Raw genomic sequence first — 24,769 nt, 5'->3', positions numbered from 1 at the left:
GGCGGAATATTTGAAACGTTCTTTTTCATTCTGAAATTTTCCGTCATCGGATGGATTTAACCATGGACGTAAGAATAAATGTACGTTTTTCCACCTGCCCAATTCGATAAAACTTCGCCAAATAATGAATTTTTCTTTCACCCTTAGCATGACTCGCGCCGATCCTATCGTTTCCCTCCATACCGACGAAACGAACTTCCCCTTCGCAAAGAATCCCCCTCGACAGCGCCAGATGGCGCCACCGAGGCGGCGAACCTCTAATCTCGTAACAGTCGACGGGCGACTAGGCCGACGCGAGCAGGCCGCCCTTACGTTGGTGACCCTGAACGATTGGCTACGCACTTCTATGCCGTCGTCTGCATCGAGGGGCAAGTGACAGCTCGCGAGCCGGATTGTTGACACTTGTCCGCGGCCGCGGGTGGAATCGGCGTGGGCCGCGATGCGCTCGGGATAGCGGCGACGGGCGCGCTCGGACGCCTTCGGGGAAATTCGGGGAAACCCTCAGTTTTCCGAGGTCCGGCGGACACGGTGCGGGTCACTAGGTGCCGCTTGCCGTTACTCGCGTCGCTGCTTCGGTGCCGAGGCACCGCCGAGCGAGCAAGAGGGAGCGAGAGGTGCGGCTCCTCTTCCATATCGATCAATATCGCTCTTCACCGGCTGTAACGGACGATTTGGTCGGGCCGAGAGCCCACGAGAGCACGGAATCGGCCGCTCGAGCCGCGGTAAGTGGTTTGCGCCTCGAGCCCGAACACGCACTCGGGCGCGAGTCCTCTCCTGGAACCGAGTGGAGCCGATCTTGCCCGAATCCCTCCGAACCCCCGTCCTGCCGATCGCGTCGCGTGCGAATTCGAGATGCCGATTTCTCGCCGCATCCTCGGTACCGGGGTCTTGTCGAAATATGGGGGAAACTCGCGGTTAAGTAGGACTTTTCCTTACGGAGAAAAATAGCTTGGTCGTTGGATTTACTCGTGCGTTCGCTTAATCACGGTTTACTCGGTCATGTGGAAGAGAAATGCTGTTCGTTATTTTTCTTCGAAAGGATGCGCGGTGCTAGGTCGAAGGAATATTTCCCGGGGGTTTTAATCCGGTATCTGTTAGATAATTCCAACCCGAGATGTCGAAAATCAGGGGAAGCGATGTTTTGGAGGAGGGTCGTTTTAACTCCTTATAAGGGAAGTTTCGTTTGATCGGGTAGGTCTTGGCTCGTTCGATTATGTCAGTGCGTCACGTGCGGACTAGGTGAAATATCGGAATGACATTTCGGGTAGGCAATATGTACGGGGATTTAATTCTACGCGGTAGAGTATCGCTTGACGTAAATAGTTCGTTGCGAAATTGGTACCGAGGCGGTTCTCCACATTTTCCTGGTACCGGGTAACGTGCTTTGTGGAAGAATCGGTGGAAGGTGCCGTGGGTTCTATTAAGGTTCCCTTTTTCTTCTTTTTCCTTTCTTCTTGGGGAAATTGTTTCGAGCTAACTAGTCATCTTTTCTAATCCTGGCTGCATACGTGCTTTCCCTTCTCGTATAGAAACGCAATGTGGTAGACAAGACGATTTTGTTTATGAAGAAACCTGACTTCTTTTTAAGAAAACGGAAATCGAGTCGAGTACTATTGTATCCTATTTTTATTTTCTTCATTTGCTCTGAACGCTTTCAATTTTGTTTGTGAAAAAACCTGATTTCTTTTTAAGAAAACGGAAATCTTGAATCAAGTACTATTGTATCCTATTTTTATTTTTTTCATTTGCTCTGAACGCTCTTAATTTTGTTTATGAAAAAACCTGACTTCTTTCCAAGAAAACGGAAATCTTGAATCAAGTGCTATTGTATCATATATTAATTTTTTTCATTTGCTCCGAACGCTCTGAATTTTGTTTATGAAGAAACCTGACTTCTTTAATAGACAATCTGAACGCGAACTGGCAGAATCGGCGAAGTAACGATAACAAAAACGTAATGAAAAATCCATATTGGATTCAGAATTGAATTTAGATCCAAAAACAGTAAGCAAAAAAGTCTCATGCAAAATCATAAGTGGACCTTAAAACAAGAAAAAAATTCATTTGAAAGTGAGACTTGAGTCTCATTTCAAGATAATGAATGTTTGTACCGGTATTGTTCGGCAACTAATCTTGCTTAGTGGATTAGCCAACTTTAAACCACTGTAGTTTCGGAACTACAATTCGGATTCAAGTTTGCATTGGATTTTTTTTTTTAGAATTAAATAGAGAGTATCGTCACGTATTTCTTGTTAGCGAGCTCTTGGAAAAGAGTGCAAGACCGAGGCATCGTTGTATTACAATTTGAAGGAATAATCTTTGTGCAGAAGTCACGCGGAAGATGTGTGGGGAAATTAATATTCCTAGATATCGGCACTTCCGAGTTTGACAATATAACCAAGGTCTACTGTCCGATGACGCTTCAACACCATCAACGGAGATCTAATGCGAACTTCTAACTCGTTGACTGCCAGTTAACCCAATTATGGGTGACGCTCTGTGGTAGAACGTACACGGGCGAATATACCGCAGCAACGTGTTAATAATATTACTGAAACTTTCGCGTTACATTAAACCACCTCTCAAATCGTATTAAAGACTTGGGAAGTACATACTTACACCTAATGTCCATAATGCACTTGCCACTTTAGCAGAATTAAATAAAATTTATTGCCAATTTATAGCCATTTTATCGCGCAAGAAAAGAATTTTTTGCTTTTATACTTTTTCGAAATACGGTGGCGATGTCAGCCTTATTTTATTATATTAAGCATTGCCACGTGATAAAAACGATAACAAAGCAAACGTTCATGGTTGACGTATACGCCAGAATTTATTGCTAATTAATTTCTCGCAGAGAGACCAAACTTCGACTCTTTTATTCACCACCCCCAGAGCCGGTGGGTATTTTAAAAATAGTATATAAAAAATGAAATCTCGCGAGGTTCAGGACCTACCTTTCACGGTTTAACCCTTTCAACACGGAGCCATTTCGACATATGGGCGAAATTCGTCTGACCGTGCAGGCAATATTGGACCAAACGTCGGGCGACTTTAGGCGCTCTTAGTAGCCAAAGGGTCAAAGTGTGAAACGATTTCAGACCCCCAGTTCGAAGGAAAGTTTTATGAACTTTTCCCTGATTTTCAGGAGAGATGGTTACAGCCAGACCTACTACAGCAAACGAAAAAAGAAAAGTTTTATGAAAGCTTTAGGATGCCACTTTCACATCCCCTTAACGTTACTTAAATACGGCCCTAACTTATAACGTTAACATTTTACTCTTACGTCCCTTGGTACGAAGTCACTAGTAAAGAGCACATGATTGCGATATGAATGAATAAATTGGGGAGGTGGGATTAGAGCCCTGAAAAAGGTCAGGGACCGAATTAAGAAGTATCGGCCATTGAAGCGTTCGATATCTGCTCCTGTCACGCTCAGGTACGAAACGCGAATCTCTTTCGCGACAAAACGTCATTTACTGTTGTGCACCTCTTGGTTGTACAATGCCATCTTGGTATCGTCGCAGTAGTCGCGTGACTCCGGTTCCTATCGTTAGTTCCATTGCGATCGAAACGGTCGACTTGTCCGGAGAGTAAGACCAAGGGAAGAACTCGTAAAATTCGGGATTACCAGATTTCAACGATGACATCGTTCTACACGTTATCTTGGAGAAGTCGTAGGAGAAACGGTATGCCTTCGTTGTCTTGAAATTAATTACCGTAATTAAATAAGCGCAGAATATACCATTTATTGGGTCAATCTACCGACACTTTAGTTTTTTACTATTTTCCGAGGCATGACTCCGATTCCTATCGTTAAAGTCGTAGGAGAACCGGTATGCTTTCGTTGTCTTGAAATTAATTAGAGTAATTAAATAAGCGCAGAATTGACTATTTATTGGGTCAATCTACCGACACTTTAGTTTTTTACTATTTTCCGAGGCATGACTCCGATTCCTATCGTTAAAGTCGTAGGAGAACCGGTATGCCTTCGTTGTCTTGAAATTAATTACCGTAATTAAATAAGCGCAGAATATACCATTTATTGGGTTACTCTACCTGCACTTTAGTTTCTTACGATTTTCTGAGGCATTACTAGGCGTGCCAGAAATGTTCATGATTGAATGTCTAAATCCGAAGAAATTGACAAAAATTGTATTTAATTGGACATTTGCTAAAGTCGTCATTTTTTGGCTCCTCCGTTCTCGTGTACCATCTTAACCCATTTGCATAATTAGCGTATATATGCGCTCAGTTTTCCTGGTCACTATCACTGAAGCGCATATATGCGCTCAATTTTACTGGTCATTATCATCCAGGCTGAAATTTCGGTGATAAGGACCCTTTTTTCATACTTCCTTATGATGCAAATGGGTTAAGAAGCGTATGTTGGATTTAAATTTCTGTGAAAGTGGTTATCTCTTCGGTAGGCAAATTGTCGTGATAATTTAGATATTCGTCGATAAAAATCTCTGTTACTTGCTTTTACTAAATAAAAAACGATAATGTTTATGAAGTTACGTGATATATGTTCGTTCACCTGCTTTATCATTATTAATAATCAGAGTTCTGATGACATTTGAAATTGGGCTCTACAATCGGTTGTATTGAATTCTCGAGGACGTAACAAATTTCCTTATTTACCTATTATTTTATAGATTTCCATGTATAGTAATATGGAAAACTTAGTGTATGCATGAGTTACTTATCACGTGTACTTAGGAAACCAAGTAGGTCTGGCTAAAATCATCTCTCCTGAAAATCAGGGAAAAGTGTACCTCTGCTCGTTACAATACTCGAGGTTCGTTTCCTATTCGTTTGTGAGCAATTTCCAGACTGCTTCGAAACCTCCTGCCGGTAGTATAATTCAGGAAAAGAATACTACCGAAGTAACCTCTTGCTAATTCCGTCGATATTCTCGACCCATCCGCCGAATCACTAGACAGCCAGGCCAACCAAGATTGCTTTCAATAAATATACTCGTCCTGGAATATTTTCCGCAAAACAACTTCTGGAAAAACCAACCCAAGTTTACGGGGGGTGACTATGTTAAGAACATGGCAGTATTTGATAACTGCCTTATCACCTCGAAACTCCACCTTCAACTCATGAGATTCGTCCAAATAAATTCCATCCATGATAATATCCCATCATCCCGAAACCAAATCCGTGATAATTATTAATTCCGATAGCAAATCTTCCTACTGATCCTCGCATGGAATATTTTCCGAAAATTAAGAACATGGCAATATTTGGTAACTGCCTTATCACCTCGAAACTCCATCTTCAACTCATGAGATTCGTCCAAATAAATTCCATCCATGATAATATCCCATCATCCCAAAACCAAGTCCGTGACAATTATTAATTTCGATAGCAAATCTTCCTCCTGATCCTCGCATGGAATATTTTCCGCAAATTAAGAACATGGCAATATTTGGTAACTGCCTTATCACCTCGAAACTCCACCTTCAACCCACGCGATTCGTCCAAATAAATTCCATCCATGATAATATCCCATCATCCCGAAACCAAATCCGTGATAATTATTAATTCCGATAGCAAATCTTCCTCCTGATCCACGCATGGAATATTTTCCGGAAATTAAGAACATGGCAATATTTGGTAACTGCCTTATCACCTCGAAACTCCATCTTCAACTCATGAGATTCGTCTAAATAAATTCCATCCATGATAATATCCCATCATCCCAAAACCAAGTCTGTGACAATTATTAATTCCGATAGCAAATCTTCCTCCTGATCCTCGCATGGAATATTTTCCGGAAATTAAGAACATGGCAATATTTGGTAACTGCCTCATCGCCTCGAAACTCCATCTTCGACTCACGAGATTCGTCCAAATAAATTCCATCCATGATAATATCCCATCATCCCAAAACCAAGTCCGTGACAATTATTAATTCCGATAGCAAATCTTCCTACCGATCCTCGCATAATCCGAAGAAGACTCGGATGTCCTCGTGCAAACATCGAAATGCCATGGCAAACAAATCAGCCAGAAATCCGCGGCTTCGCCCTTTCTTGCATTATGCCCTCGAGGCTAGATCCTCTAAGAAGCTCAGCCTCCTCTGCACGTCCCGAATCTCTAATCTCCCGGGTCTTGTCGATTCCAGGTCGCCTGGGGCCGTTCTCAGGGATCTATCTAGGAGAAGGCGCCTCCACGGAATGCCTTTGCACGATTCGGACGAGACCTGGGACTCCTGGTGGTACCTCGACGCGCTCATCTGCTGGTCTGCTTGAAGGGCGGATCGATTCCTGCCCGGACCTTCCCCAAGGAGGGAATTGTTGCTGTCCTAAGGTGCGCGCCTCCTGGTTCCGGGACCGGGGAATACATCGCATCCCTGCCCTTCTTCGGGGCTGTTGGACTCCTCGGAGTGGTCGGACTTGCCGGGTCTGCTGGATCAGTCGATCGGGACGGATCTGTCGAGTTTGCCGATTCGGCGAGATCTGCCGGGTTTGTCGGCGCCCTCGAGTGGACGGTTTACAGCGACTAGGCCTGACCGGTGAGGCCAAACGGAGTCGGCATGATCCGTGGAGGAGACAAGGGCGAGCCGGGGACATTCTCCGGGGAGGCATGGAAGCCGAGGCTGGTCGAGGACACGCGGCGCATCACCAGCTCGCCCTACCAGCCTCGGAGATACCTGGACTCGATGTCGTGAGAGCCTTGCACCAGGTAATTCGTCTATCTGGAAATGATATCGCGAAGGTCTTGCACCAGGAAATTCGTCTATCGGGGAATGATGTCGCGAAGGTCTTGCACCAGGTAATTCGTCTATCTGGGAACGATGTCGCGAAGGTCTTGCACCAGGTAATTCGTCTATCCGGAAACCACGTCGCGAAGGTCTTGCACCAGGTAATTTGTCTATCCGTAAACGACATGCACTAAGTAATTCGTCTATCTGGGAATGATGTTACGAAAATCTTGCACCAGGTAATTCGTCTATCCGTAAACGATGTTGCGAAGGTCTTGCACCAGGTAATTCGTATATCCGGAAACGATGTTGCGAAGGTCTTGCACCAGGTAATTCGTCTATCTCGGAACGATGTCGCGAAGGTCTTGCACCAGGAAATTCGTCTATCTGGGAATGATGTCGCGAAGGTCTTGTACCAGGAAATTCGTCTATATGGGAACGATGTCGTGAAGGTCATGCACCAGGTAATTTGTATATCAGGAAACCACGTCGCGAAGGTCTTGCACCAGGTATTTCGTATATCTGGAAACGATGTCGCGAAGGTCTTACACCAGGTATTTCGTATATCTGGAAACGATGTTGCGAAGGTCTTGCACCAGGTAATTTGTCTATCCGGAAACGATGTCGCGAAGGTCTTGCACCAGGAATTTGTCTATCCGTAAACGATGTCGCGAAGGTCTTGCACCAGGTAATTCGTCTATCCGTAAACGATGTGCACCAGGTAATTCGTCTATCTGGAAACGATGTCGCGAAGGTCTTGCACCAGGAATTTGTCTATCCGTAAACGATGTCGCGAAGGTCTTGCACCAGGTAATTCGTCTATCCGTAAACGATGTGCACCAGGTAATTCGTCTATCTGGAAACGATGTCGCGAAGGTCTTGCACCAGGTGTTCCGGACCCCGTTCCCGGTGGGCCGGCGGGTACCAAGGTGTCTTAGAACCCTGAAATCCATCAAGCCAAATGATGGATTGGTTTGCGGTTCACGGAACGGCAGGGTAGCGTCCTTACAATGCGCTTAACATGAGATGGAGTACATGGGGCATTTGCCCGCAGTACTATAGAAGACACGTTTCCGCTGCTCGAATTCATCGGATGGGTAGTTCACTTCCCTTAAGTAAAGTGGAACAGATTGGTTTGGATGTTACGGAACATCGACGCCTGTTCGGTGCATTTAGCGTAGGTTAATGTCTTGTAGATACTGCTGGTACATGGGCACTGTACCCTCGAGTAACCAAGAACACATTGTGGTAACAAAGTAACGCACGAAAAAATTTCGGAAAGGAAATCATATAGAAAGCACAAAATGTTGGTATAAAAATTTTTATTCTTTCGTGTAAGCGCCGCGATAACCACATACACCTTCCTACGTGTCTAGATTAATTGAATGCCTACGTCGACGACATAAATCGCTTAAGTGATCGATTTGACCAAAAGTAAGAATTCCACTGGAAAACATGTACGAGGTAGAAAAAATCTGGGACTAGCTCTGAAACGACATTTCCCGAAATATCGTTGCCACGCCTCGGGAAGCATTTCCTGCAGATTCACAATTTATGAGTTAACATTTTCTCACCGAGAGTCAGAAGTGTCCCTCATTACCCCCAATTACTCTCGAAGCCTCCACCTCCCGCGATGTACGCACGTCGTTAGCGCCTTTATCGCGCCGACCGTTCCAGACTTCAATGCAAAAAGTACTTTAAATCCCGTCACGTACAAAGTCGCACTTCGCGTGGGAGGTGGAGGTAGAGAAGGTAATTCTCCGCGTTGGACGAGTCCCTCTTTTTTTCTCTCTTCTTTTTTTCCCCACCTTTTTTCTTCGGACAACGAGATCGTTTCCTTGGCTTGTCAACAGACCGTCGTCTCGCTGCGCTCCGCCCTGGACTCATCCCGAGAGGAGCTCCGACGACTCAAGGAATCCATCGGCGAGTTTTCCGGCGAAGCCTACGCGGATACCGTCGAACGCCTTGCCCTGGAGAACCACGTCCTGCGCCGCAGGATCCTCAGCAAGGGCAACGGGTTTCTCAGCGATGCTGCCACCAGTCCACCTCCTCTTCAGCTCCCCGCTTCAGTAGCCAAAGAAGAGTGAGTCTAATTGGAGATGATGGTACATTCTGGTTTTATGCTCCTTTTTCTAAGTGATCCGATGAAAATACTGTAGTGGCGAAATCATTTTTATAAGCCCGCGCCTGATGAGGAACTACGGTGGCGCCCCCACGGAACAACGAGAGAAGGACTCTGTCACGCGATCCGCGCCGATTCGGATTGTAACTGTGATTTATAATAGATCATCTTGTATTTTTGTCCTGAGAGTATAATACTCATTTCCAGGACATGTGATATGCACAATTGGTACTTTTCATTAGGATGGAATTAACGAAAAACGTCCGTAATATGTAGATATGTTGGTCCTTAAGGGGGTGTTGAAGTGACGTCAAGGAGGTCCTGTATATGAAACTTTTCTCCTAAGTGTACCGAATCGTTTCAAACTTTACAATGTTAATATAGAGGCTGGAAGGAAGGTCCTGAAACCTATAAAATTTAAATTTCTTTTTTTTTAATTTGTTTATTGATATTTTCGCTGTCACGCGATCCGCGCCGATTCGGATTGTAACTGTGATTTACAATAGATCATCTTGTATTTTTGCCCTGAGACTATAATACTCATTTCCGGGACATGTGATATGCGCAATTGATACTTTTCATTAGAACGGAATGAACGAAAAATGTCTGTAATATGTAGATATGTTGGTCCTTAAGGGGATGTAGAAATGACGTCAAGGAGGTCCTGTTTATGAAGCTTTTCTCCTAAGTGTACCGAATCGTTTCAAACTTTCCAATATTAATATAGAGGCTGGAAGGAAGGTTCTGAAACCCATAAAATTTTAATTTTTTTTTTTACATTAGTTTATTGATATTTTCGCTGTCACGCAATCTACGCCGATTCGGATTGTAACTGTGATTTATGATAGATCATCCTGTGTTATTGCCCTGAGACTACAATACTTATTTCCGGGACATGTGATATGCGCAATTGGAATTTTTCATTAAGACGGAATGAACGAAAAATGTCCGTAATATGTTCCTTTTTAAATATTCTCTAGATTGAATAATTCCTAGAACATAAATTTGCAGAATAAGGTGGAGCACTCCCATGTTAATTATTTATATTCTATTCTGCCCCAACACCCGTAAGTGGTTCCGTGATGAATCGAACAGACAGCTAGAGCCTAATTTTTCTAGTTTCTCTTTAGAAAAAATAGAATATAAAATCCAGTTTAATTCGATCGTTCACTCTTTTGTGGTATTGTTGGGTAAGTTGTAGATTTTCGTAGTATATTGTCGAGAGCATCCGGTTGGCCTGATCTCTGCCAATTACCCCAGGAAAGAGACGCAATTAAAAGAACGCTGCGTTTTGCGGGTACATCTATTAATAACCGCGTAGTTCCGCAGCCTCCAGCTGACTCACAATCAGTCCGGTCTGCTCCGTAGGTCGAGCAGTCTGTCACAGCCAGTTCTACCAACGATCATTATGGAGGGGAAAAAAGACAAAGTCGATTCCACCATGGACGAAACTGACGACGGAACGGCTGTAACATCGATATCGGCGATCTCGAGGAGGCCGTCAACGACAGATCCACGAGGGACTTCTCCTGGAGGATCATCAGGTTCCCCGAAGACATCCGTAAAAAGCGGCTCCTCTGTCCCGAAGACCTCTGGTCAACGGACACAGGACGAGGGGACTACCAAACAGCCGAGCGGTCCTATCTCCTCCGATTCTGGAGCTGCAGGAACTGGATCAGCCGGTTCAATCGGTCCCACGAGTTCCAACAATAAGGACTCCCAGAGCACGGAAGCCATTAACGTCGATCTCCTCGAAGTCCCGGAAAAGGACGCGGAAGACGTCAGTCTGAAGTCTGTCTCCGATGGAGACAACTCCGTCTTCAGCGACAACCCCGAGAACCAGGCAGAAGTTAAGCCTCCGGAGTCCGAGAACGAGTCGGAGGAGCTCGACGACATCGAGCTCATCTTCACGACGGAGGAGACCAGGGATGTTGGCCTTCAAGAGGACCTGGTGTCCATCATGGAGAACGAGACCTGGCAGCAGTCCGGGCAGCCGGTCTTGCTGAAGTACACAAAGTCCCAGGATGGCGAGGTCCTCGTCTGCAACGGGGACAAAACTGGCTTCGTCGAGGAAGCGGCATCCTCCCAGGGCTCCAGCATCGACAGGGAAGAGAGCGTTGATAGGTTCGACGAAGGATCCACCACCAGGCTCAACAAACTATGGTCTCAGTGCTCGGTTTTGGTCGAGACGGACATCAGCAAGTGCGGAGTCGTCGAGGAGCCTGATCCTACAGCTAGGCATGCAGTCAGGAGGAATACCCTCGCTGCCCCACCTACAGCTTACAGGTGAGTCTATGACGTCTATAACCATACATCCCATTAATGCGCCTTCCTGTTACAGTCCATTGGTACTTTTCCCAATCTCGGCCACTCTTGACAGTCAATCACCCCAAGGGTGGTAACAATATCCGTTCTGCATGATCTTGACAACTATTAGCCACTCTTGACAGTCAATAACCCCAAGGGTGGTAACGTTCTGCATGATCTTGACAACTATTAGCCACTCTTGACAGTCAATAACCCCAAGGGTGGTAACAATATCGGTTCTGCATGATCTTGACAACTATTAGCCACTCTTGACAGTCAATAACCCCAAGGGTGGTAACAATATCCGTTCTGCATGATCTTGACAACTATTAGCCAATCTTCAAACCTAGACTTCTATAACCATACATCCCATTAATACGCCTTCCTGTTCCAGTCTATTGGTACTTTTCCCAATCCCAGCCACTCTTGACAGTCAATAACCTCAAGGGTGGTAACAATATCCGTTCTGCATGATCTTGACAACTATTAGCCAATCTTCAAACCTAGATTTCTACCCCTTCGGTTCACGCGTCAACCTCGTTACTATTATTCGCAGCTTCTCTCCCATGTTAGATCTAAAACCATTAATGTTCTCCGTGTCTCCTCTTGTTCCAGGCCGATTATTCATCGTGAAGCTTTGGCTGCTGGTCGCAGAAAAAGCACAACCCCGTTGCGTCCAGTGATGGATCGTAGTAGTGGAGCTAGACGCGAATCTGGGGCGCAGACCGACATCTCCGCTCTTCCTGCCCACTGGAGGTCCGAAAGTTACCTGGCCCACAAGGTGGCTCACACCTTTACGACGTTACCCAGTAAATTCGCGCTTCCTGCCGGGGTACCAGGGAGGCTCAGGTTGTCCGACAAGACCCGCGAGGCCAGGAGAGTCATGCTCTCGGACATCAGCTTCACCAGCATGGTCCCGGAGCTCTCCAGGAGTGCCGATCACCTATGCCAGGATCCGCACGTCCAGGTGAGCTTAACCGCTCTTCACCTGCCCCTGCTTGCACTTTTGACGCCTTCCCAAGTCGCTGCGGGTTACTTTTAATGAGGTCGTTGCACGACTTCCGGATGAAATGAAGGGTTGCCCGCGAAAGCGCCGCAAGTGCGAGATACCCAACGCACGGGAAATGCGATGTAGCGTGACGAATCCCGGGGCGATAACACGCAATGGTACAATTTCTCTAACGTGACGTTAGATTAGGGACTATACTTGCAATTACGTAGTGATTAAAGTTAGCGGTGAATTTAATACTTGCGGTTTTCATGTAGGGATTTAATTGCGGTTTACCCGCCGCTGGAAATGTCAGAACGGAAGTCAGTAGAATCTCTTTAGCCATGTCGGTACTCCTTATGTTGGATTCATTGATTGGAATTTTTTTGAATGCTTGTTACGTGTGGGAATTCAATTACGTCTGCTTATACTGGGCGAAAGGAATTCCATGATTTCTAATGACATTTAAAATGTGGAATTGGGCTCGACAGAGTTAGAGGGAGTTTCGTTAAATAATTGTAAGGTTTAAAAATTCAAAATGGGATATTATTCTCAATTTAATACAGTATAAACGGTATAAACCGTATTAATACAGTATAAAGAGTAAATAATATAATATAAACGGTGCCGTTTCTTTGGAAAAGTTAAATTAACATTCAATACAACTCCATCGACTGCGGTGATATCCTTGGAGCTTTTATTGGAATCGTTGATTGCGGCTCTTTCATCGGCATCGTGCAGCACGAATGGTCGAGGGACTCCGCATTGTACCTTGCGGAATAGGTTATGTCAGCAGAAAGTTACTGCTACGAGACGAAACTAAACGAATTGCAAGTTTGGCGAGTCGCAAGGTCGAGGGCATGCTACGGCATGATATACAAGATACCGAAGCGTTTGAAGCATCCACTATGATGTACACTTGCGTAGTACAGTTAAGGTGAAGTGAAACCCCCCTCAAATCACTCAATTCGAGTACAACACTTTTTTTAAGGGTTTGGACCAAACTGTCCGAAACTTTGACACATCGTGATCATCTAAGAATTGTCCTGACATATTGAAAATTACTACAAAATACCGAAGCGTTCGGAACATCCACTATGATGTACACTTGCGTAGTACAGTTAAGGTGAAGTGAAACCCCCCTCAAATCCCTCGATTCGAGTACAACACATTTTTTAAGGGAATTGGGTCAACCTATCCGAAACTTTGACACATCGTGATCATCTAAGAATTGTCCTGACACGTTGAAAATTTGGATTTTTAGCAAAAAATCTTTTAGCCTAGCCCAGACCAGAACCAAAATGGCGGCGGGCTCACGTATTTCGATCAATATACAATTATCGAAGGCTCTGATATGAGAAACGAAAGCATCATTAGCGTATATATACGCTCAGTTTTCCTGGTCACTATCACCGGAGCGTATATGTGCCCATACTTATGAAAGTGGTCCAAGTCATATATTTTTTGTTTCGAAATTACATTGAATTAATTTAGTTTGAAATAATGTGGCGTGAAATAACTGATAAACTCATTTTTTTTTTTCAATTTTGACTTAGACCACTTTCATAATTATGGGCACATATATGCGCTCAATTTTGCTGGTCGCTATCATTCAGCCTGAAATTTCGGTGATAAGGACCCTTTTTTCATACTTCCTTATCATGCAAATGGGTTAAGACCCACTGCATCGCCGCCATCTGTAGATAGCTCGGCTTTTGACATTTCAGGCCTGCATCAACTCTCGCGGATGCGGTCTCCGGACTCCTGAGGTCCATCGTCGAGAGTCCCTGGGGTCTCCTGCGGGATATTGGCCACGCTGCAACCCCGGAGCTGGACTTCCCAGCCCCTGCGATTGCAGACTCTCCACCGACTTGTACACCTCACGGTACCGAGGGTCCCTGAGTTCCATCCCTTCACCTGGACTGGAGATCGTAAGCGGTCCCCCCAGAAGACATTCCTGGCGGGCAACTGCGGCATCCTTCGATACCTGGAGGGTTCCTGTGGCTACCTCCACCCCGAGACCAACCTGGTCCTCCATGCCATCCTCGCCGACACACGTCCACCCTCCGCCGGCCTGCTCGAGGACCTCGAAGACCATCCCCAAGAGGACGCGATCAAAGGTCACGTTCCAGGGTAAATATTCATCAGCTCCTGGAGATGAACTTCAACGTGAATCCTGGTTTAAGGGGATTTGGGAGAGGTTACTCTCGGGAGAAATCCTCCAATTCGTTGTATTTGGTTGTCTCATAAGTTCCTTCCACATCGTGTATTCATGTCCTATGAAAAAGTGGAAGAAACTTATGGGACAACCTAATATCATCGAGTCGGCGCTTCCTTGAAGTTCGAAAAGCTCCCTGCTCGGTGCATCGCGATTCAAACGATTTCTGCACTTTTGGGATGATATATTGTAGGAATATTGAAATATATATGAAGAGTGTATTGTAAACGGGAATTATTGAGCAGGGAAGACGGGACTTGAAGTAATGGGAGGAAGAATTAATGAGCGATTAAAGAAAATGTCATAGCAGTATTACCTATCCTAATTTTTTGTTATTGCCATTTGTATCGGTACTTGTTCCGATACGTCGGTATCTCTTACGTCGTCTTAAATGACGCTTCTGTGCGTGAGGTTAATGTTTTCCATGCAACGTACAATTTATGATACGCGTATTTTTAGTTCATTGTTGGTGATATCGATCTCCTTTTAGCCTTAGCGTGCGTGTTGGGCATTGCCCATGAAATCCATTATAAGGCTACGTACATACTTTTTGCTATTACATTATAATGGTTTCTCCGACCTGATAATTTTTACTCCGAAGAAGTGAAATGTTACTTAATAACTTTTTCGCTGAAGTTCATTTCGTAAAAGTTCAATTTTTTTTTTTTCTCACCCACACTTAAGTTGAATGGGTGAATTAATGCTCGAGAGAAGATAATTATTTATAGGATTGTGGTGCACTTAACAAGAGTTTTTAATTAAGCCCCTAGTTACCCTGATATGGCATTTTCTTGATAACGTTTATACGCTTTAAAAACTTATGTTTACATATACTCATGACCCATGTCGAGCAGATATGATTAATTTAAATATTGTCTAAAATCTTTTTATACGGTCAACTTTATTTCCCCCCGTTTAAATGTCACCTAGATTTTATCCATTACTCTACTTTGATTTGTTTTACTTTTTTAGAGTGTCCCATGACTCGGGGAAGCTTGCCTAATCTGCGGTCCGATTTGGTCACCGGGGACAATAGTGGCGACTCGACCGAATCGTTGATCGACGAAGCCGAGGATTACTTAAGAAGAAGCATTGATTCTATGCTGACCATTTCCACTGCGGATTATTGGACCCGACAGTCAGCCAGGCGGAGAAGGACGCGACGACATTCTGAACCCGATCTCTTCCGGGATTGGAATCCTCCTCAAGATGCCAGGCCATATCTGCCAAAGGTATGTTCTAGGATTAATCTATCATAAGTCTTAGAGGTCATAAATCTACCATGATCATGAATCTTATAGAGCATAAAACAGTCTGCGACACGGTATCCACGCATTATCATCCTTCGCACTATCTATTTGAAGAACATAAGGAGCGGCCTCTCTGAACATCAAGCAATTGTTAGTATTTCATAAAGATAATCGGTTGTATAAGTTAATTATGAGTTATTTCTTGGGCAAAATTAACTGGTGTCTGGTTTTTAGCGGCTTAATGTCAAGCTTCTCATCGATTATTATAAATTAAACGCTAGGGGGAACCTGACAAATACAATTGACTTGGATACATGTACTTAAATACTTCTTTACACTTTTTCTTCTTTTTCATGTCGTATTTTATTGTGGGAATTACGTATTCAGATCTGTCTGAAAATCATAAGGAACGGCCCCTCTGAACATCAAGCAATTGTTAGTATTTCATAAAGACAATCGGTTGTATAAGTTATTTATGAGTTATTTCTTGGACAAAATTAACTGGCGTCTGGTTTTTAGCGGCTTAATGTCAAGCTTCTCATCGATTATCATAAATTAAACGCTAGGGGGAACCTGACGAATACAATTGACTTGGATACATGTACTTAAATACTTCTTTACGCTTTTTCTTCTTTTTCATGTCGTATTTTATCGTGGGAATTACGTATTCAGCGGTCTGTTTTCGCTTTGATGGAAGATTATGAGATTCGTGTCGCTTCGTGGCGGGTGAATATGAGAAATTGTTAATCTTTGGGATATTTGATTGTTGCCAGATACCACGCGATCTCAAACTGGACCATCTCGTGAAGATTATTTCTCCCGAGGGCCGAGTTCTTCAGGGTAGAGTGAGATATGTCGGCGCGGTTCCAGGAAGAGAAGAGGCTCACGTTGGCGTGGAACTTCCAAACGAGAATGGGTCCTCCGACGGCACCTTTCATGGAAGAAGGTTCTTCGACTGGTAAGTCGACTTTGGTCACACAATGTACTCCTGCCAAGCAACCTGAATTTCGTGCCGAACGAGCTTTTTCCCTTTTTCCGAAACTAATTGCGGCTCGTCCTTCCAGTTTTTCGAACCAATAATTTCCCACAGCTCCCAGATTTCTCGTTGCTTCCTGCCATTGTCGTCGTGATTACAAAATGCTATAGAATCGTTCAATGTGCAGAACATGGTCTGTAGAAATTCTTCTTCTTATGCGACCTCAGCGCCATGGAGAGGAACTAAAAGGAAATGATGCGTTACATCGTTCCTTTCCTAACATCTGCGAAAGAAACAAAATATCATTCATATTCCTGCTACGAAAAACATTTTCAAGTTTCCATTGTTTTCTTTTTATTTATTTTCCTATAAAGTAGCTCACGATATACTTTTTATGCGACCTCAGCGCCATGGAGAGGAACTAAAAGGAAATGATGCGTTAACAAAATGGACTCCAATTTGCGTAACAATGACAGGAATTCCAGGTGGTAAGATCATATATATGAAATAATATAAATTATGAGAATGTAACACTTGATAACCCTATTACGTTAAAATGGACTCCAATTTGCGTAACAATGACAGGAATTTCAGGCGATAAGGGTTAATAAATCTACGACAGTCAACTTCGGTTACGATAGCATGCTCGAGGAAACTCGGGCAATTTCTGGAATTGTCGCACGCCTCGTGGGAACTCTTGGGGTCTCTTTGCATTGAGGATTGTTCGGTTTCGCATCAGTCGCGTGACAAGACGCCCTTGAAAGTTCGTTCATTCCCCAGGTCTCGAAGGCAAGGGTGCTCCATCGTAATTGGATCCCCCTGTTATTGCATCCGTAACCTGATGTCAAGGGGAGGTTCTTTCTCGCTTTAAGGCGGTCGTATCGTGTGATAGGTCCAAAAAATTGAAAAATATTTTATTTCATAATTTAATATGCGTTATCGTTATTCAGTTGATATCATGATTTCATTCATTGATACGTACCTTTAATTTGCTTTTAAATTCTTGGTAGTGCTTGTCGCAGTCGTACCGTGTGAAGGTCCAAAAAATTGAAAAATACTTTATTTCATAATTTAATATGCGTTACCATTATTCAGTTGATATCATAATTTCATTCATTGATATGTACCTTTAATTTGCTTTTAAATTCTTGGTAGTACTTGTCGCGGTCGTACCGTGTGAAGGTCCAAAAAATTGAAAAATACTTTATTTCATAATTTAATATGCGTTATCGTTATTCAGTTGATATCATGATTTCATTCATTGATACGTACCTTTAATTTTCTTTTAAATTCTTGGTAGTGCTCGTCGCGCTACGAAGTGTTCTTAAATGATAATTCATTTAAAAACATTCACAAGAATTCGAAGAGTCCCTCATCTCTGTTGTTGCTCGCAGAACCTGAAGTCAAGAAATGATTTTGCCCGTTTGTTGATACGCGGTGGAAATGTCATTTTAAAAAGAACTCGGCACTGCAGAATAAAACATGTGCATTATTTCAAAGATTTTTAGATGTTTGTTATTCCACGTATGTGCATAAATTTCAAATTCAAAACGGAGTTTGTCGCGTGACGAAGCGCTCTCGAACGTTTGTTTATTCCCCGAGGACTGGAAAGTACAGAGTGCTTTATAAATATTGGATCTTTGGTATTAAAAAAACTCGGTAGAGTTTCGCACCAAGTATATATGTAGAGGCGCCAAACTTGTTAGAAAAATTAAGAAAAAAAGTGAAAAAAATAAAGTCGTCACACGGTACGACTGCTTCAGAACGTATCCTGGAAAATTCATGTTAACGTCACAAAATCTATAAATCGTCATTTATTCATAGAGATACGTTGAAGACATTTGCAAAGTAAAATTGCAAATCGTAGCGAATGATAATACGTAGTTAACTGAAATTAACTTCTAATTTACGCAGATTTGGTAACGTGCGTAGTTTCAATACGGCACAGGAGTTACTTGAGCAGGCAAGACAACTCGTAAAAAACGCGCGAGATATCTTCCATGATGTATTTAATGACTGTAATCATGGCCAGATGTGACCAACGTATTTATCACATGCCTGTTAGATAGCGGTGGGCGTTTAATTGGATAAGTATCTCAACTTTAAAGCGTTCCATGTTCCAGCGATTTTCAAGGCGATTCGAAATTGACGACAAATCATTCGCAATAGCACCATTATTGTAGCTGAATTACAGCTAACTATTCAGGTTTTTATTAATGAAAGAAAAACTGCGGAAAGGGGAATCACCGGTACCGTGATTACCGCCTTTAGATTACCCTGCTAATTCGATTGTAATTTAAAATCTTGTTCCATTTTGATATTTAATGTGATGTAAAAGTGGCATCAGAGAAGTTTCGTTTCTGAAACTTTTCTTTGAATTGGGTGTATCGAATCTTTTGAAACTTTGCAATGATTGCAAATTGCAATTGAATATGGAGGCTGTAAGGAAGGTCCTGAAACCCATGAAATTTAATTTTTAATAAACAAAAATTGTTTAAATACTCATGAACAAATTTCATGGGTGTCAGGACCTTCTTTATTATCTCCATATTCACGTTTTAAAGAATTAAACGATTTGAGAAACCCAGTTCATAAAAAAGTTTTATAAACGATTGAGCTTTCGAATGCCACTTTCACATCCCCTTAAGCAAAGACCCATAGAAAGATCGATATGATGTCTGATATTCGCGGTGTAAGGATTCCGTTTCACGATTAACTTCCGTTTGACAAATTTAATTTCTAATATTTGCGTGCCCCTTTAATTTTCAGTATGCCAGACCGAGCCGTCTTCGTCCCCTTCAAGAAGGTAGTCCTTGCATGGTGCACCACCTGACCCGAAACTGCGGCAGTATCAGCGACTTCCTCATCGTTCACGACACCTAGGATCCTGCTCTCTCAATACACGATGTAAGAGAGTAAAATAAGCCAGATGCAGATTTACAAGCAAGTTGTATAGAGACACGAGGGACTTCCGAAAACCGCCAACCCCGCAATGGTTGGTTCTGGGAGACGGCGAAGTCTGAGGTTATCTCTTCAAAGGGAATGGCTCGTGGAAGAGTAGCATAAACCATTCCCATAATTGCGATCGAAGGTGCAAAAGCCGCGATCCAACGTTCAAAGGTAGAAAGAATCGATATCTAATAATTATGCCGAAGGATCCTACGAACCCTGGCCCAACTATCGGGACCAAGGGTTCGAACAGTCCTAATACAGTCATCGAGATTATCCAAGGACAATAAGGATCTAAGGACTATCCAGCCATTGCAATCAAGGATTCGGAAGATCCTCTACCATCGTGACGGTGCAACAGACCCTTGCTCGGCGTCATAATCCAGGATCCATAAGGTCTTTTGTTCGCATCATCGTCAAGGATCACCCGGGCACCATACAAGCTGTTGGTGATCCCAAATCAACTCGGCGACCTTGATTGTAGAGTCTATCGTGCAAGAGGAGGATTCCCGGTTCTGGGATCCTCTGGCCAAGGACCTAAAAACGAGGAGCGGGGTCCTTTACGGTTTGTCCTGGAGGTTGCGGCTCCACACTCTGGTCTCGACCCAACCGGTGATGTACCTTCGGCTGATATAATCAAAAACGTCGGTATGTATAGTAGTTTAAGATGCTAAAGGCTATGAAAAGGACACGTCGCCTGTGGCGGGCGAAGTGTGCATTTTACTGAAGTTTACGAACTTCAACGTGCGAGGACGAGAACCTGACCTGCTCTTGTAAGCCGGGGAGACTTCGGTGCATTGAGATGCATCTCGGGGTGCACGTATGTATGGACCCTGTTTCCTCTTTCAAAAGGGGTTCACGTGTCTTCTAAGCCAGGAGATAGCATGGAGTAGGGCTCTTCGAGGAGTCTCGAGGCACCGTGTCGTAATACAAGGGAATCTAGGGAACGAAGCATCGTAACAACAGGCTATAAAACAGTCCTATATCATTCAAAAGTGTACCATTTATTCCGTGTAGATGGATGTGTCCGTGTAAGCTCGTCGGGGTGTTACGAATCATCCATAAGGTACGACGAATTTCTCTTGGAAAAGCCGAACGCGCCATTGAGGGTTCAGCTTCCAAAACGGGGCTGTTGGAAAATGTGAATTGGAATTTCATGAAAACCGCGATTGGAGGGGGTTTTAATTTGAAATTAATCATTTCGTCTTATACTTGGTGATGGCCTTAGAATCTATGTTGTTCCCTTTATGGAAGTTAAGAACAAGGGGATAATTGAAAACGGTGATAAACTTGATAAACCTGTACTTTTTATTGTGTTGCATTCGACGATACAACCTTCGAATTGGTGTGTTCATTTGAACAAAAGTAGCTTATTTTATTGTCACGAAAGCTTTGTTTATTTGTTTTATTTATAGACCCGCCTATGAAGGTGGAGCGGAATAATTTATCGGAATTTTTTAAACCGTAGTAATCGATATGAAATTATAATTTTTCCAATTCATTCCTATGGTGAAGAAACAGATATAGAGTCGATAGAGAGAATCGAAATGGACTGTAAAGCCTTTGACTAAACATTTCATGTTCCATATACATAATTAATGTACACGTTAATGTACATCTGTGTGAACATCTCCACACGACACCTATACGAGAGTCTACTTTCCTGATATTTTATTTTTCTTTTTTACAACAACGTTTGTAGAAAACATTTGAAAAATTCACTCGCGCTTTAGAAGCAAATCTCTCTTCGAAATTTCCACAAATCTCGATATTTACATCTGTAACTTTCGTCTAAACTCTGTAAGCTTAGTTGAATCGAGTTTACTTATTAACTTTACATTATTATAAGATAGTTTACTGCTTGCAGTTGATCACAAACCACTATTTTCGGTTTCAAAACTTGTCTTGAATTTCTTTTTGAATTTATAGTGGGCTCAGGTATTATTATTGTGACGAGCCTGTTCATTTTATTTAAACGAATCTCCTTATTGACTTTACCTACATTACATGGATTTTTTTTCCATTATCGCTAACAAATCGATAAGAATGCCTGGAGAATTTATGACAGGTGCATCGGTGCACGGAGATCGTTATGTATGTACAATCGGGTACCTGTATCAATGACAATTTATTATTTTAACTATTAATGACTTTTTCAAAGTGCTATATGTACAAAGAGCAGAGTTAGGTTTATATACATGATACGAGACATTTTGCGATTGCACTGAGAAGAGGATAATTAATTAATATTTCAAGATATGTATGTGTTTACGAGGAGATAAATATTGATTATATTTTGTAAACATTTAACGACGAAAATTTACATAAGTGCATCGGTGAAATTCTATGGAGGATAAAGTTGAAAGATTTATGCGTTATTGTCACATAAAGGTGGAAAGGAACAAAATATTTGTGAACTGCGAATTGTTATTTTTTTTATTATTTTTAATCCGTTCAACTGAGTCGTTTAATGTTATCCTGAATAAAATCAGGAGAATGAACCTATTTTTATAGATAACACTTGTTTCATCGATGTCAATGGATACTATTAAAAAGTATTATTTATTTTGACATTTTTATCTACCATATTTGAATACGTAGTTGCTAATATTAATTAAATATCCTTTCCTGAATGTACGATTAGCACAACAGTGAGAGATCGATTTGCTTTTTTTATATAACAAAAAAAGGCTAATCTAAAACGATTTATCATCTTTGTACTAATAATATTTGATTTACCACCATAAGTTGGTATCTAGTAGTTTGACTAATATTTAATAATTGTGGCCCGATTACGGCTCGGTAATATTGGAACAGTATTTTTCTCTTAACTTGGATTTCTTTTAGATATAGCCATTGGCTATTGCCACTGTAGGTGAGATCAATCTCATTGTCTCGAACAATCTTCACAAACGGCTGTACCTGGACTATAATTCATTTAAATATTTACTAATTGTAAGTAAGTACGAGACCGTATCTCTATTTGAGGACTGGGTGTAGCCGTAAGTACGGCGGACTAAGATTAGTCCTTTAAGGAAAATCGAGGCTTGACAAAGTGTCATAATTCTTTCCATGACATTATTCTGTCACTGCAAATGTATTTTCATTTGTTTAAAAAGAATCTAGAGAAGATAAGTCTGTTAGATCTCGAGAAGTACCGAGAAATTTCGTTGGGAGACCCATAATACAAAAACGATTTGGTCAACTACTTTCCGCGAAACAGATCTGGGAAGATTCTGAAATTTTCATCTTAGGTGCATAAAGCGCATCTCTAATCGATTTACTGATGAACTCCTCTGACTTATTTACTTGGCGACACCCAATAATTAATATGCTCAGATGATGATGACCTGCGAAATAAAATTTGGATAAAAATCTCTTTATACGTCTAAAGAGAGAGAGTCGATTTCTCTTCGATTAAATTTGCCTGGTAGCCTTGGAAAATATTTATCTTTATAAATTATTGCACTTAATATTCAGCGAGACTTGGTCATTTCTTTATCGGAATTTTTTTGGGGGGAAAATCTATTTTAAGAAATAGGGCTACCCGTTCAATTTTCCATTATGGGAATTAAATTACGTCGGGTCAGGAGAAGAAACAAGATCTCTACCTGTGATCGATCAATTATCAGTATTAGGGTTAGCTGTACCGCAACTCGTGAGGAGCGGGCGAAATCTGAAGAAACTTTTACCTCCGTGCCGCTGAGAATCGACGCCACGTGAGAAATCGGCGAGGGCGTGAAACTATTTCCTGGATAAAAGTTGGCTCTCTCTTTTGCGTGTCTGCCGGTAAATTTAGTTACGCCAGCTGCGATAACAGTCGAACATGCCGTAGAATCTCCTTCTCGGGGGAAAGGGTGTGAGTTTCAACTTTTGAAAGCTTTTAAAACAATCGCCAGTTGCCTACTTGCCGCTCGCCGAGAACGTACACTGGGAGACATCAATGCCCTCCCATCCTGCACAGGCGATGTCGTACCTGCAGGGCAGGCATTCATGTCCACAATGTACACTGGGAGACATCAATGCCCTCCCATCCTGCACAGGCGATGTCGTTTCTGCAGGGGAGGCATTCATGTCCGCCATTGTACCTCGATTAGAGCCGAGGATTAAGGTGATATAAAAGTGTCATGTATATATATACCAAAACGTCAAAGTGTACATAAGACTAGACACCCTAAGGAAGAACGCGACGCTCATGAAATCTCATTTTTCAACCAAAAATTCTCTATGGATCCCATACAAGAACCAAGGGCACCTATATATTTTTTTTTGTGAAAAATGAAATTTCATGAGCATCGCGTTCTTCCTTATGGCCTCCGTAATCACGTGTTAAAGTCTTTAACGATTCGGTGCACCCAGGGAGGAGAAAAGTTTCATAAATATTTTGACGCTTTATATATATATATATATATATAATGATTCTTTCATATCACCTTAAGGTGAAGATTTTTGCCATACAAAGTTCAAATCCGTCGTACTTACAGGGCACCCAGTATATGTACATCACGGACAAGCAGTATGTTACTTAACTATAGTTTATACGCCATTTCAGTACAACAAGATCGATAATGTTTGCTTAATGCAATATATTACTTGGTTACTTCGTTCAGTACAATGCACTTATATTTTGTGATTGCGTTTGAGGTACTAGTACCAATTACTTTCGATAATGTAATATCGTAATATTATTTGATTCCCGCGCGTTCCCATCCTTCCGACGAAGGCACCTCGCAGTATTGTTTAACGTCTTATTATTAAAGCTACTATTTTATTATTAATAATGCGGAGAGGCTTAGCTTTATTTTATATACTTGCAGGGATAAGAATCTTTAAGGAAGAGTTAATAATTCGCTTGCGAAAATATTTATTCATCCATCGAAATGCTGTAAATACTCCTAGACTCGGTTACAGCTGTAACAGCTATAAATACAGAATCGGGTAAATCCAGTAATATATAATTATAATTAACCGTCCGAAAGTGACATGAACTATGAGGATCATTTACTAATTTCGGAGGTCGAGTTTATTCAAAATTGAATATTGCACTAATACATTTTTCATGTATCTTCTTTCTATTTATCTGGTGAAAGTAGAAAGTGAAGTACCATTACGGCCTATGATATGGCATACAATTCAATAGATGTAAAATTGTACATCTTCATGAAATAATCGTGGCTAGAAAAAAATCAGGTTCAGAACTTGTAATGGACGTGTTTAATTAAATTTCAATCTACTTTAGGACGG

The 24,769-nt window shown here is 42.3% G+C and overlaps 1 protein-coding gene across 3 annotated transcripts; it reads left to right on the top strand.

The window, feature by feature from the left end:
• The first annotated feature begins 298 nt into the window (after positions 1 to 298).
• Positions 299 to 23,455, top strand: LOC105703894. Of its 3 annotated transcripts, XM_012432656.1 has the most exons (9): positions 299 to 722; positions 6,137 to 6,696; positions 8,569 to 8,798; positions 10,206 to 11,123; positions 11,760 to 12,111; positions 13,860 to 14,265; positions 15,323 to 15,582; positions 16,374 to 16,558; positions 19,346 to 23,455. In XM_012432656.1, the coding sequence occupies exons 2-9, from the start codon at positions 6,598 to 6,600 to the stop codon at positions 19,407 to 19,409; spliced, it is 2,514 nt and encodes an 837-aa protein (XP_012288079.1). In that variant the 5' UTR covers positions 299 to 722; positions 6,137 to 6,597; the 3' UTR covers positions 19,410 to 23,455. The 3 variants fall into 3 exon arrangements, with proteins under 3 accessions (XP_012288079.1, XP_012288080.1, XP_012288081.1); XM_012432657.1 differs by lacking the exons at positions 299 to 722; positions 6,137 to 6,696 and having other exon boundaries at positions 8,743 to 8,820; XM_012432658.1 differs by lacking the exons at positions 299 to 722; positions 6,137 to 6,696 and having other exon boundaries at positions 8,759 to 8,798; positions 10,189 to 11,123.
• Positions 23,456 to 24,769: the final 1,314 nt, after the last annotated feature.

This window comes from Orussus abietinus, unplaced genomic scaffold, assembly GCF_000612105.2.
Source record: "Orussus abietinus isolate OABI.00-Male unplaced genomic scaffold, Oabi_2.0 scaffold36, whole genome shotgun sequence".
In the NCBI taxonomy this organism is placed as follows: domain Eukaryota; kingdom Metazoa; phylum Arthropoda; class Insecta; order Hymenoptera; family Orussidae; genus Orussus; species Orussus abietinus.
The sequence above is the reverse complement of the archived record's forward strand: the minus strand, read 5'-3'. Positions and strand labels throughout refer to the sequence as shown.